This window comes from Carlito syrichta, unplaced genomic scaffold (genome assembly GCF_000164805.1).
Source record: "Carlito syrichta isolate Samal-C Ts95f unplaced genomic scaffold, Tarsius_syrichta-2.0.1 Scaffold95881, whole genome shotgun sequence".
In the NCBI taxonomy this organism is placed as follows: Eukaryota; Metazoa; Chordata; class Mammalia; order Primates; family Tarsiidae; genus Carlito; species Carlito syrichta.
Window position 1 is genome coordinate 166,174 of NW_007039977.1, and position 20,723 is coordinate 186,896.

The window sequence follows — 20,723 nt, forward strand, 5'->3', positions numbered from 1 at the left end:
AGAAATGCAAGGATGTTCTGTCTAATACCTGGTTTTTCAGTTAGATGTTTGAGTTGCTTGATGAATTTTCCATTCATGCTGTATCTGGGGCACATTAGTTGAGATGTTCTGTGTTAGTTAGCTTTGGCTGCTATAACAAAGTAATTCTCACAATTCTGGAGACTGGAAGTCTGAGATTAGGGTCCAGCCTGGTCAGGTTCTCGTGAGAACCCTATTCCAGGTTGCAGACAACCATCTTCTCATCTTTTAAAGAAAATGTTTTCGCATCTGTGTTTCCAGCTTCTTGGAAGGATAAGGTGGAAGGATTGCCTGAGCCCAGCAGATCAAGGCTGCAGTAACTGTGAGCCTGCCACCGCACTCCAGCCTGGGCAACAGAGTGAGACTCAAAAAATAAAATAAAACAAAGCATTTTAGAAAATATTTTAAGGGCAGGGTCTTGCTCTGTTGCTAGCCTGGACTGCAGTGGCATGATCATAGCTCGCTGTAACTTCAAAACTCCTGAGCTCAAGAGATCCTCCTAACTCAGCCTCCTGAGTAACTGTGACTCCAGGCTTACCTTTTCTTTATGTCCTCCATGGCAGAGAGAGCAAGGGCAAGCTTTCTAGCCTTTAAGGCAATTGGTCCTCTAGGACCTAATTACCTCCCAAAGGCTCCACCTCCAAATTTCCAAATTTCATCTCATTGGGATTCGAATTTTAATAAATGATTTTTTTTTTGAGTTGGAGTCTCACTCTGTCACCCAGACTGGAGTACAGTGGCACAGTCAACAGTTACTGCGATCTCAGCTGCTGGACTCAGGTGATCCTTCCTGCTCAGTTTTTCAAGTAGCTGGAACTACAGATGTGCACGCAACCTTGCCTGACTAATTTTTTGATTTACTGTAGACACGAGGTCTTGCCAAGTTGCCCAGAATGATCTCGAACCCCTGGGCTCAGGCAATCCTCTTGCCTCTGCCTCCCAAAGTGCTGGGATTACAGGCATGAGCCACCATTCCTGGCCTCAGTATGTGAATTTAAGGGGGACACAAACATCCAGTCCATTGCCCTCTTCTGCCAAGGCAGAGTTGTCACATAGTGGTTAAGGGCATAGGCCGCTGGACCAACATGCCTGAGATGGAATCCTGGTTCCTCCTCCTTCCAGCTCTGTATTCTTGGGCACTAATGTAATAGTACTAGGCTGCAGTTTTCTCCTCTATGAAATGGGGATAATAATAGTGTCAGCCATTCTGGGTTGTGGTGAGCATCAAGTCAGTGAATATTCATCATATAGTCAGAACACTGCCTCAGCATGTAGTAAGCACTGAGAAAGGTGATGTGATAACAAGTGACAGAAACCAGAACACAATAGCCGAGGTCAAAAGGGACATTGTTGGAAGGATGCTGTGCTTCTCATGGGATGGAAGAGATGAGTAGCCGAGCTTGGGCTGGAAGGAATCAAGACTACTCCAGGGATCCAGCAGGAGGAATTCCTGGGCCCTCTAGGAAGGGTTCTTACTTGAGGTCCATCTACCTTCCGGGGGTCTGGCAGAATAACCATGAATTTGGATGGGGGAGTGAAATGCCATCTGTATTTTCACAGGCCTCTGAATGAAATTTCCCTTTCCCTCAATTATGTATTACAGGCAACAAGCCACAGTAGTAGTAGCAGTAGCTGGGATTTTGTCACCAAAAGAAATCAATAAGTATGTTCATATCACATTTCAGGTGTGAAAGATATTTTAGAAGATTGTTTATATTCTTCCTTCCTTAAAAAGCACAGACTGGACATGGTGGCTTACGCTTCTAATTCCAGCACTTTGGGAGGCCAAGGCAGGAGAATCTCTTGAGACCAGGAGTTTGAGCGACCAGCCTGGGCCATATAACGAGACTCCATCTCTACAAAAAACAAAATAAAAAGCACAGTAGTTATTCAGCCCATTGCTAGGTCTGTTAATGCATTCACAAAGAAGCAATAGGTTATAGTGTCACAAGTGTGTTGAAAAATATTTTATTTTAATTGATTTTCTTTGTAGTCTTATGTGTTTTATTTTCTGTGTTAAAAGTAGTGCTCCAAAGAGTTCATAGACTTTACCAGGCTACCGCAAGGTTCATGACACAGAATGGATTAGGAACCCCTGGTGGATCTGAATGTGCAAAGAAATTCCCAGACACTTGTGAAAATGCAGATTCCTGCATTCCAGAGAGTTTCAGTCAGTAGGTTGAAACAGGCACATGAATCAGCATTGCTTAATGACTTTATTTATTTATTTGGGTTTTTTTGTTTGTTTGTTTGTTTTGTTTTGTTTTTTAGTCAGAGTCTCACTCTGCCAGGCTGGAGTGCAGTGGCATACTCACAGCCACACCCCAGTGTCAACCTGCTGGGCTCAGGCGATCCTTCCACCTCAGCCTTCCAAGTAGCCAGAACTATAGTCACACACTACCACGCCCAGCTAATTTTTTGATATATTGTAGAGACGAGGTCTCACCAAGCTGCCCAGGCTGGTCTCGAACCCATGGGCTCAAGCAGTCCTCTCTCCTCAACCTCCCAAAATGCTGGGATTACAGGCTTGAGCCACCACTCTTGGCCCTGTTTTTTGTTTTTTTTTTTAAGAAAGGGTCTTGCTGTGTTGCCCAGGCTAGACTTGAGCTTACCCTGAACTTGGGCCATGAAAGTGACTCAGCTCCTGTGGGTGCAGGATTCCTTTTGGGGGTGACGAAATGTTCTAAAATTGATGGTGGTGATGATTGCACAACTCTGTAAATGTACTAACAATCTCTAAAGTGCACATTTTAAACAAATGTCTTGTCTGCGATGCGAATTCCACGTCTCAATGAAGCTGAGAAGACACAGAGACTCAACTCCCAACTCTCCCTGTCAGATTCCAAGTTCTCAGAAGGGAGACAGGTGGTCAGGATAGGATACTGGGCTTGGGGACTGCAGGCACAGCAGCAGGTTGGGGCCTCCTATTGTCCTGCAGGCAGCACCCCTAGATCAGGTGGGCATCTTCTAGAGTTCTTCATATGACACTTGATCTCAGTCTTCTTAGATCCCTTTATTAGTACTTTATCATCAGTTTCTCTCCTCTTGGATAGTCTAGTTATTTATCAAGTGAAAGGGTGAAAGAATATCAGGGTTTCTGGTGAGGCGATCGATAGGAGTCATTGTTCATTGGTTAATTGGGATGCATTTGCCGTCTGTTTGTTAAAAAAAAATCACTGGATTCTTTTTGAAAAGCCTTCTCTTCAGAGTCAGAAACTTATGTTCAGTCCTGACTCAAAGTCTTCATGGCTCTGGGACCTTGGGAAGGTTTTGTAACTGAAGACACCATCAAAATACCCACCTCACAGGACTACTGTGAGAGTATGACGTGTTGACTACAAAAGCGCTTTATAAATCAGAAACTCTGTCCCTAGGATTACAAACTGGTGGCAGGAGGGTGGAATTCAGCTGGGAGACATTCTCATTGGCCATGTAATGGTGGAGAACATTTGGAGTAAATTTCCTACATTTAAAAATTAGTAGATCCGCCAGGCGTGGTGGCTCATGCCTATAATCCCAGCACTTTGGGAGGCCAAGCTGGGAGAATTGCTTGAGCCCAAGGGTCTGAGACCATCCTAGGCAACAGAGCAAGACTTTGTCTCTACAAAATAATAACAAAATTAGCCAGATGTGGTGGCACGTACCTGTAGTCTCAGCTACTCAGGAGGTTGAGGTGGGAGGATTGCTTGAACCCAGGAATTGGAGACTATAATGAGCCAGGAACATGCCACTGCACTCCAGCCTGGGTGACAGAGTGAAATACCAACTCAAAGAAAAGAAAACTTGGCAGATCACAGAAAAACCCAGATTTGTAGCTCCCCTTGAAAAATCAGGTCCCCTGCCACATGGGACGGGCATTTTACGACCTGGCCATTTGGCTGCAGCTGGGGATCAACTGTCCTGTGCAGGCAGAGTGTGCCTCTCTTTCTAGTTCTGGGCACTTGAAGACCTATTAAATCCTTTTCTGTTGCCTACCTTGCCCCTTAGGCATTTGTGGGAATAGCCCTTGCGATGAACAGATTTTAGTTATTGTTCCAGTAGCATCACTTCTTTGCTGGGGCTTGATAATGACTTGAGATGAAGAATAGCCACAGTTCCTGAAACCTCACAGGTATCCTGTGCCTTGCTAAAGCCCTTCATCAATATCAATCTCTGGGTGTTTTCCCCCAGGCTCTACATGGTAGGAATCATCATACCTTTTCACTCAAGGAAACCCAGGGCTGGAGAGCCCATGCTGTGTACCTGAGGTCACAGCTAGTAAGTAGCAGGGCTGGACTTCGAGCCCGGGGCTATGCTGCTCCAGAGCCTGTCCTGCACAATGTGAGCCTGGGCCTTATTTGCTCAAGGTCATTGAGCTTTAACAACCTTATATCACGCCTTCTGGGATAAAGCATTAGTAGTTACTGGCCACTTTGCGAGTGCTGTAGGATACTTAGTCCGAGTAGCCATGGCTGAGAGCTCAGTGAACTCCCAGGTGATCACATGGGCCATGCCTGAGCCATGCCTGCTGTGAGTTGATCTGGTGTGAAGAAGACTCCCACATCCCATTTTTACCTGGTTCACATTACATGTTACCTCTCAGGTTACAGCTTTTATTTTATTTTTTAATTTTATTTTATAGGGGCAGGAACACTTAACATGAGACCCACCCTCTTAACAAATCTTTAAGTGTACAATATGCTGTTGTTGTCTGTGGGGGGCTGGTGCTGTACAGCAGAGCTCTAGAGCTATTCGCCTTGCTTATTGCCCATTGAAACTTTATGCCCATTGATTAGTAATTCTTCATTACCCCTCACCTTCCCCAGCCTCTGCAACCACCACTCCACTGTTGGACTCCATGAATTTGACAATCTTAGATACCTCATATGAGTGGATCCATGTAGTACTTGTCTGTGACTGGCTTATTGCACTTAACATAGTGTCCTCAGGGGTCATCCATGTGGTTGCATGTGGCAGAACTTCCTTCTTTTTTGAAGGAATGGCTGCATGATATTCCATTGTAGAGATACACCACGTTTTGTTTCTCCATTCATCTGTAGATGGACATAGACTGTTCCCACATCCTGGCTGTTGTGAATAATGCTGCCGTGAACTCACAATAACAGATACAGCTTCGAGACTGATTTCACCATGTATTCAGTTAATATATTCACTGATATATACTGAGACATGGGATTGCTGGATCATGTGGTGGTTCCATTTTTAATTTTTTAAGGAACCTGAACACAGTTTTTCTCGTAGCATCTGTACCATTTTGTTTCCCTCCAACAGCACACAAGGCTTTTTTAAAGGATGGGTTTGAAAAGCTTTGATTCATTTTATTTGTTTAGAAAAGATCAAAGCCACTTGAGACCAAGTAAAGTCTCTGGGCTGCTTTATTCGTACTTAAAATGTAGAAGTACACATTCCCCAGGATGGCCTCTGCTCTGCAGACAGTGTCTTTCGGAGTACGTTGAGGCATTCTGCATTGGTGTCAGTCGTTGTCAGCCTCTCAGTGGTGTGCTCTGCAGAACTGTCTTCTCTGTATAATGATTCTGTGTACTAGCATGTGGTAAGACAAGTACAGTGGAGGTGACTGAACAAGTTCGGTGTCACACTTGTTTCCAAGGCCTCATTTTGATTCACTTGCAATTTGCAGGAATTGGAAATGCTATTGCTATCAGCTTTCCAGCACTAATCTATAGTACGTAGCAGGGAGATGTCTTTCCTTTTTATCCAGTTGGAAAGGTCCAACCATAAGCATAGCAAGATGTCCAGGTCCACGCTTCCTTCATTCCACCTATACCACAAACATATGTTGATCTGAGAACTGAGGTGTGAACAAGAGGAGCATATCTCCTGACTCAGGAGGACAGATAATGTTAAGCAAAGGAAAACACACCTAACTACAATTGTATGATGTGCCATATGGAACTACAGAAACCAGGTGTGGTGGTGGATACCTGTAGTCCCAGCTACTCGGGAGGCTGAGGCAGGAGGATTGCTTGAGCCCAAGAGTTTGAGACCAGCCTGAGCAATATAGCAAGACCCATCTCTAAATAATTTTTACAAAGAACTACAGAGACCTCTGAGAGCTTCAAATATGAGGGAAGGGATTAGGAGGAGTCAAAGGAGCTTCCTGAGAAAGTGCCCTCTGAGCCAAGATCTGAAGCGAGACTACTATTGAGCAATTAACTAGGCACAGAGGAGGAGTGTGGTGGGCATTCTGGGCAGAGGGTACAGCATGAATAAAGGCCTTGAGGTGGGAAGGAGCACTGTATGCCAGAGTACTGGAAGAGAGCTATAGTTGACTGGCACATGGGGAGGGCCTGGGGGGCACCCAGGAGCTGGTGAGACAGACGGGGCGTGAGAAACAGCGTCAGGTGATGATCTCTGTCCCCTGGTTCATGCAGCCCTCCTACCCCTTCTGTTTCCCCTGAGGCCCTTCTTTCCTTTCCAGCTCTTCTAGCCACTGTGTTCTGGCTCCTTTTCTAAAGGGCTTTGTTATTCAGTTAGCCAACACTTATATTCCTTGTGATGGATGAACCAGTCAACAGTTCACAAATTTCACTCGAGATCAGCCTATTATTATCATTCTCCTTCCATAGAAGTGGAATCTGAGACACAGAGATGAAAGGTGACCTGCTAATAAGTGACAAGCCAGGTTCCAAAGCCAAGGTGTCTGTGCTCAGCTGCCATCCTTGCTGCCTCTTATCTTGGCTCTCCTGGGAAGTTTGTCATTCCTAGGGTGTAACTTCTTCTCCCAGGGATTGGGGTTCAGTAGGATTCTCACAGACCAGAGACCCAGAGGGGTATTGCAAATGGTGGGAGTCGGGCCAGGTGGGAGGGAGGCTCTAGCCCCTGCCTGGTGCCTCCAGCTTCTGCTTGCTCACTTGGGAGGTAGCCCACAGGGACACTGGATGACATATTTCCCACTGGAAGTGCCATCTGAGTCTAGGACCTTTTTCTTTAAAAAAAAATCTGTCTGCTGGGCTCGGTGGCTCAGCCTGTAATCCCGCGCCTTTGGGAGGCTGAGGTGAGTGGATTGCCTGAGCCCGCGGGTTCGAGACCCGCCTGGGCAGCGAGACCTCATCTCTACAATAAATCAAAAAATCAGCTGGGCGTGGTAGTGCATGCCTGTAATTCCGGCTACTCGGAAGGCTGAGGCGGAAGGATCGCCGGAGCCCGGCAGGTTGAGGCTGCGGTTCCTGGAAGCGGCCACTGCACTCCAGTCTGGGCGACAGAGTGAGACTCTAACTCAAAAAAAAAAAAAAAATCTGTCTGACTTGCTTCAGTTGTTGGCATTGAACCATCAAAGTATACTTTTTTTTTGAAAAAATGTTACAACCACATGGACATCAGGTGGCAATTATTTTTCTCACACAGAAGGTTTGAAATAGTCTGCCAGGTGGCAATTATTTTTCTCACACAGAAGGTTAGAAATAGTCTGCCAGGTCCGGTGGCTCAACCCTGTAGTTCTAGCACTTTGGGAGACTGAGGCAAAAGGATTGCCTGAGCTCGGTGGTTCGAGACCAGCCTAGGCAACTTTGTAAGACCTCGTCTCTAAAATAGATAGATAGATAGATAGATAGATAGATAGATAGATAGATAGATAGATAGATAGATAAATCCTGGGCAACTTTGTATGACCTCGTCTTTAAAATAAATAGATAGATCGATCGATCCTGGGCAACTTTGTAAGACCTCGTCTCTAAAATAAATAAATAAACAAATAAATAAATAAATAAGCAAGCAAGCTGGGCATGGTAGCTTGTGCCTGTAGTTCCAGCTACTTGGAAGGCTGAGGCGGAAGGATCACCTGAGTTCAGCAGGTTGACGTTGCGGTGGCCGTGAGTGTGCCACTGCACTCCAGCCTGGGTAACAGAGTGAAACTCCAACTCAAAAAAAAAAAAGAAAAGAAAAAGAAATAGTCTGCCATCTCCTCGGCTGTGAGCAGAACTCATGGAAATGGTTTACCACAGACCTTGCTTGTTCCCCCTTTGTGAAGGTGTTGCATGCTCTCCCACAATAGTTACAGCATTTGTGTGGAAATTGAGTTACTGGAACATTCAGATTGTTGTCTGTTCCCAAGGAAGATCCTTGAATAATATGTACTTTTGAACATCCACATAGCAGAACAAAGTAGCCCAGTTAGAAACAGCAAAGGAAGGCAGTAGTAGGTTGCTGGCTGAGACAACTTTAAATGAAAGGCGGACATGGCATGGGTAGTTTTCATTCTTGTGGTTTGTGGCAGTCGGACTTTTGAGCACTCTGTGTCCTCTTTCTTGCTGATATAAGAGCAGTTCCTATAGATGCTAACAGCATGTACAAAACATCCCATGCCCCTCCACCGTTGTTTTCACCCACTGAAAGTATTACTACAACAAATATGTTGTATTGAATCCGGCCACTGTTCATTCTCACCCTCCCTGGCGATAGCATTTCTCAGACTCCGCACTTGTATTCAAAACAGCTGACTACATCTGTGCCTCCCTCCGTGAAGTCAGAGACACGCTTAGTTATCTGTAGAGAGGCAGTGAACATACAGTCTCAGTAGTTAGGAAAGCCTACTCTGGAGCCGCACTGCTGGAACTTGAGCCTTGGGTCCCCCGTATACCAGCAGTGCGACCTTGGGCAACATAACCATTCTGTGGCTCATTTCCTATCTGTGAAATGGGTGTTCATGATAGTGTCTCCCTAAATATAGATAAGCTATGGTAGGCCAGGCACCCTGGCTCACGCCTGTAATCCCAGCACCTTGGGAGGCTGAGGTGGAAGGATGACTTGAGTCCAGGAGTTCAAGACCAGCCTGGGCAACATAGGGATATCTCATCTCTACAAAAATATCAAAAAATTAGCTGAGCATGTTGCACATGCCTTTAGTCTCAGCTACTGAGGAAGCTGATGTGGAAGGATCTCCTGAGCCCAGGAAGCTTAGGCTGTGGTGAGCAGTGATTGTGACATCGCACTCCAGCCTGGGCAACAGAGCAAGACTGACTCCAAAAAACAAAAGAAAAGCTGTGGTAGCTACTATAAGTGTTAACTATTGTTACTTGTTTTTGCAGCCATTTCAGTGCCTACCACATAGAAGGTACTCAAAATATGTAATCTACTCAGCATTGCTTACCTGGTGCATGCCAGGTGCCCAGCATGGTCTCAGGAGCCAGGGACAGGGCTAGTGTGAACATTGTCAGGGACACTATTCACACTGTACTCCCAGAAGTGCCATTAACAGAGTATGGCATGCAGCCAGGCAGACCTGGCAGTGTTTTGACATAGTAGGTGATTCACCAGTCCTCCTGCAGCTTATAGGCTAGCATGAAAGAGAGACAGGTAAACTGTGAGTTGCTCTTGGGAGTTCACTGAAGGAATAAATAAGATCATTTTAGATGATAAGAAGTGCTCTAAGAAAGTGAGATGGTAAAAGAAGATATATGGGCCACCACAGACACATGAAAAAGTGCTCAGCCTCGCTAATCATCAAAGAAATGCAAATCAAAACCACATTGAGATACCACCTAACCCCAGTAAGAATGGCCATCATTAATAGAACAAACAACAACAGATGCTGGCAAGGATGTGGAGAAAAAGGAACGCTTCTACATTGCTGGTGGTAATGCAAAGCTAGTGCAACCTCTTTGGAAGTCAGTGTGGCAATTTCTGAAAGAACTAGAAATTGACCTTCCACATGACCCAGCAATCCCTCTATTGGAAATATACCCAGAGGAACTCAAGTCATTCTACCAAAAGGTACCTGCACTTGCATGTTTGTTGCAGCTCTATTCACAGTAGCAAAAACATGGAACCAACCATACTACCCATAGAAGCTGGACTGGATTAAAAAAATGTGGTACTTATACACAATGGAATATTATGCAGCCATAAAGAAGGGCAAACCTACGGACTTTGCAGCAACTTGGATGGATTTAGAGTCTATCATACTCCATAATCTATCACAGAAACAAAAGAGTACCATATGTTCTCACACATAAGCAAACCTTGAACAATGATGATAATACTGTAAGAAAGGGTTTGGCAGTAGTGGGAAACTGCCCAGGGGCGTGGATGGGATTGGCAGTTGAGGGAAACTGCCAGGGCAGAGAGGGACACACCTCACCAACAAGGGTACCTGCATAATGAACATTTGTATACCTAACTCTGAATTGTACCCCACATCTTTAAAATAAAAAATAATAATAAAATTTTTTTAAAAAGAAAGTGAGATGGGATGATTTGCGGTGAGGAGAGAGTGAGGGCCTCCTTGCAGAAGTGCTGAAGTATTAGATGAGAACTGAAGAAGCCAGTCCGCCCAGGCCCTGGGGGCAAAGACTCCAGTCAGAGAACAGGCCTGGCTGGGGTCAGAACATAGTGGGCATGTGTCCTGCCCCCTCCCACCCACGGGACCCCCAGCTGCCCCAAGCCGACCCGTGCCCTTCTGTCCTGCTCCGCTGGGTGACTGGCCTCTGGGGACTGCGTCACCTGACCTGCCTGCCTTGACTCCCACTTGGCTCAGCCCACCGGAGGCACCCGCAGCATCTTGGAGGGCAGGAGGAAGGCGAGGCTGGGCATTTCTCTCCCACGTTCTCTGGGCCATGATTTGGCAGTGGCTTTGTTCCTGCACCCAAGGCCATATCCTGTGCCAGGTGGCCTCCCCCAGGGGCAGGTCTTGCAGATTCTAATCATGCCATTGCTTCCCTTGATGTGGCTGGTCCGAGGGCGTGTGGTAATGTTATGGCTGGAGTGAGTGAGGGGAGCACGCATGGGTGGGGCAGTGAGGCCAAGGGACTGGCTGGGCAGACCTACATGGGATGAGCAGTCTCTGGAGAGCTTTAAGCAGGGGAGCCTCATCATCACATACACCTTTTTGGAATTGAAGCTACTCACTTTTTTTTTTATGTCCAACACTTCTTTGTTAGATTCAGTTTAGCATCTGAGAAGCACTGTTTGCTATAAACTTTGTGACTGTCTCTTGGTTTTTTCCTCGCCTAAGCGAGTGTTCTTCATTTGGCTGTTACTGTTGTTACAACATCTCAAAGAGCAAGGCCCTATTTAAAGTTAGTGCCTGGAGTGGTGACAGGGATCATTTGGGGGCTAACCCAGCGAAGGTGGCTTCTGATTCTGTAATTCCATCTGTTATGGGACCCACTATCTTGCTTTTGTAGTTGAAATATGACTAACTTTTTTTATAGCCACCCCCAGAAAAACAAGAGTGTAATCTTAGAAACAAGCCATCAGGTTGTCAGGTAACTTTGGTATCTCCTTTTTCAGACCCAAAATGGGAGACTCCCAAAGTTTGTTTGCCTAGACAGGAGTATGCTGATTAGTGGGTATCATGCCTTGTCATCATCTCTGTAGTATTTAAGCAAGTCTGAGTGGGGTTTGCCTTTGTTAAGTAACTGGCACCTCTATAGCTGCTGAAGGGAGGACCTGGGTTTCTGTGTGGATTTTTTTTTTCTCCCAGCTTCATATCTGGGATTATTTATCCTTTTTTGGTTCTTCACTAGGATCATCCGGAACACGGGGTCCTGTTTCTTGTTCGAGAACTTCTCAACGTGATCCAGGACTACACCTGGGAGGACAACAGTGATGATAAGATCCGCATCTATACCTGTGTCCTGCACCTCCTCGCCGCCATGAGCCAGGAGACCTATCTCTACCACATAGACAAAGGTACAGAGTCCCCTCCCACTGAACTGTGCTGCTCCTGAATTTCATGAAGGGCAAACAGCGTTTCCATTTTCTCTTTCATTTATTTTCCCCTTGTGTTTTGGCCACCTGATCTTCTAGTCCAGAGTTTCACTCTGTTTACCTGATCTCACTCATCTGGGGCAGCTACATCCTGCCCCTGCTAGGTTAGAATCCCCAGTAAGAGGCCTGAGAATTTGTGTCTCTAACAAACATCTGAGATCATGGTGACCATCAGGTGACTTTAGTGAAACACTCTTGCATCCGTGTGCTATAGAATAAGCTGGAATGATGACTAAATATACACATGCATGGACTTCATGCCAGACCTGTTCCTTACCACAGGCCCAGGTGGACCCTGACATGGGTGTAGCCTACCCTTCAGGTGATGCCAAGGCTCAGTCAGCTTTTACTCAGGTAAAAGAGGGTTGTACTTGAACTTGTTGGTACAAGTTTGGAAACAGCCTCCTCGTGTTGTGGATGTAAACCAGAGCCACCCAATTCTAGGCTTTTTTCTACTGAGCCTGAGTATGCATCTGCTTGGCAGATACCCAGTTTTAATTTTGGACTTCCAAAAATGGGCCTGTTTTTAAAGGTACTTTGGCTAGTAATTCTATATGCTACAGGGTTTAGAAGACTGTCTGTCCTTGCAGATTGTAATGAGCAAATGGGCAGTGCTAAGGGATGGACTTCAGTCTTACCTCTCAGAGGCTTTCTGTAGCTGGGATTTGGGATGAGGATAAAGATGTAACTTAGGGAGGCTGGTTACTGTTGGAAATGATGGCCCCTGCGACCTGAACACCTACTGTGTGGCCAGGCACTACACCGACTCTGCAGGTCTTTTTCTTCTTTTTACAGCTTTGTTATGAGGACAGGCATCATTCGTGTCCCTATTTTACATATGAGCAAGGGGATACTGAGAAGGATAACATGATTTCTTCAAGGGCTTTCTCTAGTTAGTGATAGAAATGGAATCCACACCCAGAACTGTGGGGCATGCAGTTTGCTGCTTTCTTGATTGCAAAGTAACTGTGTTTTCATTAAAGTATAGCATGTAGAATACATACAACAAACTGTAGAGCTCAGTGAGTTGGCATGAAGTGAACACACCCAGGTAACCCCACCAAGTCAAGAGCTAGCACACTGCTAGTCCCCCGGAGTACCCTGACATGCCCCTTCCAGCCAGTACCACCACCCTCCTCTCTGAAGGCACACCACTGTCCTGACTTCTAGCATTATACATTAGTTGGCCAGTTTTTGAGTTTTATATAAATGGAATCATTTCACAAGCATTCTTCGGTATCTGACTGCTTTCACCCAGCGTGATGTCTGAGATTCGTCTATGTCAATGTGTATAGCTGTGGTTCATCCTGTAGAGTGTGCCATGGTACAAATGTGCCAGAATTGATTCATTCCCTTATGGATGGACATTTGCATGTTACCAGGTCCAGTTTGGGGCTGCCATGAGTTGTACTTGCACATATTTCTTGCTGTCCATTTCTGTCGGTATGAGGCTGGCATTGTAGGATCATTGCATTTGTTTATATTCCTCTTTGGTGGATACTGCTTTACAGTTTCCCAAAATGGTTACACCAGTGATGTTCCCGCCAGGCATGAATGAGGCTTCCATTTGTTCTGTTGCTGTGGTCAGTTTTTTTCATGTTAACCATTCTGAGGGGTGAAGTTTGCATTTCTCTCACAGCTAATAAGTTTGAGCACCTTTTCCTGGAGTTGTTGGCGTGTCTGGTTCCTCTTTTGTGAAGCACACATGGAGCACTCTGAACAGTAGAGAACATTTGGAGGACCAGATGGACATGGAAGTGGCCTGTCAGGGGAGCGTGCCCCATCCCCTTCTCTCTCCCCTTTCTCCAGCAGATTCAGTTGACCTTCTCTCTGAACAAGACCACCAGGGCAGCCTGCTGGAGCCATATTGCTAGGAAAGAAAGAGGAGCTATATTTGGTAGGCGGGAGTCTGGTGTTCTAGCTTTTAAAGATGAAAACAGAAGCATGGGTTTTCTTTTTCTTCTTCTTAGCTCAGCTGTGTTTACCTTGGATGCCCAGTTGTGACCTGACAAGTGTCGTAGCAAGAGAGATCCAGAGAGCTCTGAGGTTTGGGGGCTCCATTTTCCCTACCCCCTTTCTTCTTCTAGGGAGCCCTTTAGACAATGTGGGCACAGCTTAGAACTTCTGTGAAAGAGGGTTAAATAACTTTTGTGTTTATGAATAATGCCTTGGCCACTCTCTTTCCAGGTTAATAAAAGAAGGCTCTGACATTACCTGGAGCAATAACTCCAGTACTTCAGTGCAGGCTTGTGAGTGAGTGTACGTGTCTGATGTGGAAGTAAAGACTACTCCCACATACTGAATGTTTGTTTATGTGCAGCTAGAGCGTATCTGTTGGGAGAGTTCAATCCAGGATGCTTCTGTGAAGTCAAGGCAGCCCCCTTCACTCTTCCAGGTCACCTGCCAGGCCCTTGAAGTATTTGGATTTGTAACCTAGGTCAGACCCATGCAGAGATTGTGGGCTATTTTTAGTGGCCATTTGCCAGGGACATCATTTCTGCCCCTCATGAGAGCCACATCTGGACTTCCAGGCCCACTATCTACTCTGGCCTGAGCAGGTTACTTCTAATTCTCAGGTTCACTCTTTTCTTTCTCCCTCTGTGAATACCAAGTGTTAGCATGAAAAGCTCATTTCCCCCTCCCCTCTTTTTATAATGAATTCAGTTTGTAGGGCTCAGCTTAGATCTCACTGAGTCCAGAATTCCCTCTCGAGTCTCGATTTTAGGATGTCATGACCTCCTGTACTGCCCCCTCCTGGCATTCAGCTCATGCTGTTGTGATTGCCCGTTTGCTCGTCTGTATCTTTGCTCGTCTGTATCTCTTGACAGACTGAGCTCTGTCAGGGCAGGGCCAGGTCAGGCTTGTCCCTCTCTGGGTCCCAACTCCTAGCCCAGAACCTGGCATGGAGCCGGCCTCATTCAGTAGGTACGCTGTGTGTGTGCGTGTGTGCATGCTTTCACGCATGTGCGTGCTGCCTGCTCTGAAGATAGCACTGGACCCTCGGGGTGGTTGGACCCTCCCTCTTCTCCTGTGCTGGGCTATTCAGAACAAGAGTAAACTCTAACCCAGAGGAAGACTGGGAATTTATGCCAGGAACTAGTCTGGTCCTCAGCAGTAGTCGTGCGAAAGTCCATCGGCTGCAGTTTTGCCACCCTGGAAAATCAGGTGGTGGTGAGTGGCTAAATCAAGTTTTCACTTGTTACGAGAATAACTGCCATCCCTCCATGAGAGGTAGCAGTTAGGACACAGTGGCCAGAGCCAGAGTGATCTTAGAAATTCTGAGCTGACTCCTGTGGCCCAGGGCACTCACTACCAGCCTGCTGCCAGAGGAGCAATCTCAAAGGAAACAGTGGGCTGGGGAAAGTATCCCAGAAGAGTCCCCATAACTAGGCAAGGACTGTATTCGAGATTACCCGCTGACAGAGAAGCTGGGGAACAAAGGAAACCAGTGGTTCTTATTCTTAGGCAATATGTCTACAGGCTGCTTTCAAATGGTGCAGCCAAAAAAAAAAAAATTGTGTGTGTGAATATGTGTTCATGTTTGTGTAGACAGAAAGCAAGCAAGAGAGCTTGCACAAAAGTAGCAGGATGTCATCCGTTAGTGATTCAAGGTAAGAAGTGGGCAGGTGTTCGTTGTACTGGGTTTTTTGACTTTTTTATAGCCTTGACATTTATCAAGAGCTATTGTTCTTGGAAGATCAGCTAGGAATGAATATAAAGCATCTCTGAAGTTACTTTATCAATTAGTTAATTACTATCTGCTTACATATGTCCATTCCCCAAGAAATTCAAAGCAGGCTATAGGAAATACATAAAAGAATGAAATGTATGTTTTTTAATTTATAAATTTGGTTCCTAGGAAATTATAAATTTAAGAATATATATGTCTATGTGTTATAATATTTGTGGATATATATTATTTATGAATATATATGATTATATATGTCTATGTGCTATAATGCATATGGATGGATATGTATTATAATATATAGATATATGTGGGTAGATATGGATATTTATGTCTATGTGCTATAATATATTTGGATATATATGGTTATATGTATGGATATATCTGTGGGTGGATATAGATACGTATGGCTCTGCTATAATTTAGCTGGATATATATGTCTATAGGGGCGCTACTGTGTATCCTGTTTTGTCACTCTTTTTATGAATAGTGTATTGTGACTATCTTTTAGTGATAGTATATTATAGCAGTAGTATAACTATGGATCTATACCTGTATACTACTTGAAAGCAAAACTCTTTATGGACATTCCCTTGCTTCTTGTTTTACCGTTATAAACACCAGTGTAGTGAGCATCACATACATATACCTGTTGGATTATTGGCTCAGATAAATCTCTTGCAGTGGTTTTCCCAAGTCAAAGAATCTGGCCTTTTTTTGTACTAAGAATTTTTTTAGCATTTTTTTTTAGTATGGTAAAATATATATGACATAAAATTCACCATTAAAATGTCCACAATTCCATCCATCATGTACATTCTCAGTGTTGTGAAACTATCACTGTATTATCCTCTTCCAGAAATTTTTTTATCCTCTCTAACAGAAGCCCAGTGAGCAATAACTCCAGTGTCTCCTCCCAGCCCCTGGTAACCTCTGTCCTACTTCTGTCTCTGTACATTTGCCTATCCTGGGACCTGCATATGAGTGGAATCCTACAGGTTTTGTCTTTTTGTGTCTGGCATATTTCACTTAGCATAATGTCTTCAGGGTTCGCCTGTGTTGAGGTATGTGTCAGATGTTCTTCCTTTTTAAGGCTGAATAATATTTCATTGAATGGATAGCCCACATTTTACTTCTTCAATCCTCTGTTGATAGACACTTGGATGTTTCTACCATTGGACTGTTGTGAATCATGCTGCTGTGAACACTGGTGTACATGTGGATCTGACTCAGTCCCTATTTTAAGTTCCCTGGGACATATACCTAGAGTGGGAGTTTCTGGACTCGATGGCAATTCTGTGTTTCACATTTTGAGGAACCACTGTTTTCCAGTGGCTGCAGCATTTTACAGTCTCTCTGTGTGTGAGGACTCCAGTTTCTCCACATTCTCACCAACCCTTGTTTTCTATGTTTTGTTTTCTTTTTGAAAAAATAATATTCATCCTAATGAATGTGAAGTGATACTGGACATTTTTAAGACTTTTCATACCTATGTTCAAATTATCCCACTATAGTTTTCCCAGACTCACTTCAAAACCAGTTATCATTCTCTCTCACCTTTATAAGTGATTTTTTAGAAAGTTCTTCTGTGGGTTTAGTTTCCTGTTCTTTAATTATGAGTGAGTCAGTTTTTTTCATAAAACTGTAGACCAGATAAAGACCTGGCTTTCTTGTTCTTCATGGCAAGTGCTGTTGACCATGGCCCCTGTTTTATAGCTCATAACCCGTGGTCTGGTGAATATTTCTGTTCAGATGCTGGCAGGTGGCTCATGACTTGCACCACAGTGGGCCTGTCCACTCTGGCTCTCTCACTCTCAGCCTCACAAGCAAAACCTCATGACATTTGTCCCTTGCTTGTACCACTTCACAGGCCCTGCTATGATTCCCATAACTATCGTGTTTTTTGAGACAGTACCCTCTCACTTGTTCCTTAGAGACAGTGGTGAATGTGCTTTAAATTGGGGTAGGAAAAGCGCAACAAATTACATTCCAGCAGATGAGCCCAACTGGATTGGTTTATTAAAAACATCCCTAAACCACAAGACGGGATTAGTGCTGTGTGCATGTGGCTATGTATGGCTGCATGTGTACAACCACACCCTCCCAAGGCATAGGCATGGCCCCTGGTTTATTAGACGGCACCACACTTGGACACTGTCCGAATTGTAGACCTCTGCCAGATCAGAAGGAGCAAGAGCTGACACAGCACTGTGCCTCTGCTTTTTTTTGTTGTTTTCTTTTTCTGTTTTTGTTTTTTGAGTTGAGGTCTCACTTCATCGCCAAGGCTGGAATGAAATGGCACAATCACAGCTCACTGCAGCCTCGCCCTTCTGGGCTCAGGCAATCCTTTTGCCTCCACCTCCCAAGTGGCTGGGACTACAGGCATGCACCACCATACCTGGCTGATTTTTTGATTTTCTGTAGAGGCGAGGTCTTACTATGTGACCCAGGCTGATCTCAAGCTCCTAAACTCAAGCAATCTTCCCACCTCAGCCTCTATAAGTGCTGGGATTACAGGCATGCACTGCTGGCCCTGTCCCTCTTCTTGACCACTTAATGCTGAGTTGGCTCCCAGGGTTCACCACATAGCCAGTGGGTTGAGGTGCTGAACCGGGGTTCCTGAGAGCACTGCTTATTTACACTGAGTAGAAATTATGACACCTTTGGGAGTTTGGATGGTAGCAGCTGAAAAGGATCTGGTAAGAAAGGAGTGTAAGCCGGGCTTGGTGGCTCAGCCTGTAATCCCGCGCCTTGGGAGGCTGAGGTGAGTGGATTGCCTGAGCCTGCAGGTTTGAGACCCACCTGGGCAACTTGGTGAGACCACATCTCTACAATGAATTAAAAACTGTATTAAAATTGTAATCTCACGCCTGTAATCCCAGCATTTTAGGAGGCAGAGGCGAGAGGATTACATGAGCTCACGGGTTCAAGACCAGCCTGGGCAAATTGGTGAGACCTCATCTCTACAATAAATTTTTTAAAAATTAGCTGGGCATGGTGGCGCATACACGCCTATAGTTCCAGCCACTTGGAAGACTGAGGTGGAAGGATTGCCTGAGCCCAGCAGGTCGAGGTTGTAGTGGCTGTGAGTGTGCCACTGCCCTCCAGCCTGGGTAACAGAGTGAGATTCCGATTAAAAAAAAAAAATTATAATACTTAATACATACCAATAGCAAAAGATGAATGCAAGTCACGTTCGACTTCTGCAATTGCAAGAGGTGCTCAAAGTGGTTAGCATCAGCGTCTAGACACTTCTGCTTATGGTGAACTAAAAGTAATACACAGATAACATTTCTTCTTAAAATGTGTATACATATTTTTGGCACCCCCCCCCGTTTGTTAAATGGAAATCCCAGAAATAATTCGTACGTTTTAAATTGTACACCATTCTGAGTTGCATGATAAAAATATCACTTCATCCTCACTTCATCTCTCAGCCATCCCTTTGTCCAGCATATTCATGCTGTAAACGTCACTGCTCATTACTGTAGAGGAAAAAGTGTCATGTACAGAGGGTTCCATCAATGTGGGTCTTGGAACGTACCCCAAGGATAGGCACTCCTATATGCCATCAGAAAAGTAGCCCCAAGATTTACCAGTAAGGGAAAAGTGCCCTGTGCAAAGCAGTACACAGTGTGGCATCTCTTTCCTTGCCAGATAATGCCTGGTGTGAAGGTCAGTTGATAGGAAGGAAGGAGGGAGGGAGGGAAGGAACGTACGCAGGCTGTCCTTGGCTGGACCCATCTTACTCTAGGCAGTGGTTGTCACAGGACGAGACCAAGCAGAGTGGAGGACGTTTTGGCAAGAGATATTGTCAGAGGGATTTAAGCTTCTAGAGCAGTTGAAAGAGAAAATCTTTATGGTCTATTCAAGGCCACCTTTGAGGAGGGGGTGACAGGGCAGGCAGCTGAATGCTGTGGCTAGGAGTGTGGGCTCTGGAGTCAGACTTCTTGGTTTAGGATCCTAGCTGCAAATGTCTCTAAGCCTCATCTCCCTCAAACAGAGATGTTAATACCTCCTTCACACACTGGCTGCAGGGACTCTATATTCATGTGAATTGAGCTCCCAGCCCAGCCTGGTGGCTGCTCAGATACTCACTATGATTATCATTGTCCCCCCCGCCCCCCGCCCTCCACATGAGCCAGAGGGAGGATCAGCTCAGATCGTCCTGCAGGCCAAGTGTTTTCTTTGTGATTCCCAAGGCCCCAAGCCCAGTGGGACATTGTGGCCGCTTCCATTTGCCCTGCCATGATATCCTGCCATCTGCTGACACTGCGTGACACGCGGCCGCCTCTCGCTGGCCATCCTGGCCATGGGTCTCGGGTCTCTCTCATTGCTCTTGTTTGTTCAACCAGTCGACTCCAACGACAGCCTGTACGGGGGGGACTCCAAGTTCCTGGCAGAAAACAACAAGCTTTGTGAGACGGTGATGGCCCAGATCCTGGAGCATCTGAAAACCCTGGCTAAGGATGAGGTAAGCGCCCTCTGCTTGCCCCACCCCCACTCGCTCTCAAAGCATGAGTTCCATGGGTTTGACGTTTGCTCATTCTGTATGTAGCACTAGGTGCATATTAAATATGCAATAAATGTCAAAGAAAGAAAGAAAGAAGACTGTCATGTGAATCATGTGTTAATGTACAAAGCATTTATCCAACTCCTGCTCTTTCTCTGCCTGGAATGTGCCTTCTCCGGGGCTTCCCCTGGCTGTTCCTTGTCATCCAAGCCTAGCTCAAAGGAACTGCACAGATAGGCCTTCCTGAGGCATCTCAAGTATACACTACCACCTGCATGTCTCAGCTGAGTTGTCCCTGTAGCCCCTGGTCATGTATGAAACATTCTATGTGTTTGCTGTCAGTTGCCCACCTCTCCCACTAGAATGCAGGCTCCATGGGAGCGGGACCTCATTGTCTTGAAGACCTGCCTGCGGACCCACCTGTCACTCACCATACCACTGCCACGTCTTGCACAGAGCCTGGCATACAGCCGGTGCTCCGCCAGTGGACGGCGAGTAAATGATAGCTGGGCTTTATACACCTGGACCTTTCAGCACCCACAACATCCCTGTGAGATGTAAATATTACATTTGGTGTCACTGAACAAAAAAGAAACATGAAGTACACAGAGGTATTCGGAACCCCTGCTGTTCCTCTGGTCATGATAGAACACAGAGATTTGATCTAACTCAAGTTTCCAAGCCTGAACTCTTAACTGCTGCACTGCCTTCCTCAACTCAGGCCTTTCACTTAACTTTTTTTTTTTTTTTTTTGAGTTGGAGTCTCACTCTGTCGCC

General features: G+C 45.5%; 1 protein-coding gene across 4 annotated transcripts in view; it reads left to right on the forward strand.

Moving 5' to 3' along the window:
• Nucleotides 1-20,723, forward strand: part of CUNH16orf62 (chromosome unknown C16orf62 homolog) — a 137,805-nt gene that overhangs the window by 109,577 nt on the left and 7,505 nt on the right. For all 4 annotated transcript variants that reach the window (XM_008062320.2, XM_021714484.1, XM_021714480.1 and 1 more), the window contains 2 exons: nt 11,502-11,667; nt 19,789-19,907. In XM_008062320.2, the coding sequence (XP_008060511.1) occupies nt 11,502-11,667; nt 19,789-19,907 (285 nt within the window). The remainder of the gene's footprint in view (nt 1-11,501; nt 11,668-19,788; nt 19,908-20,723) is intronic.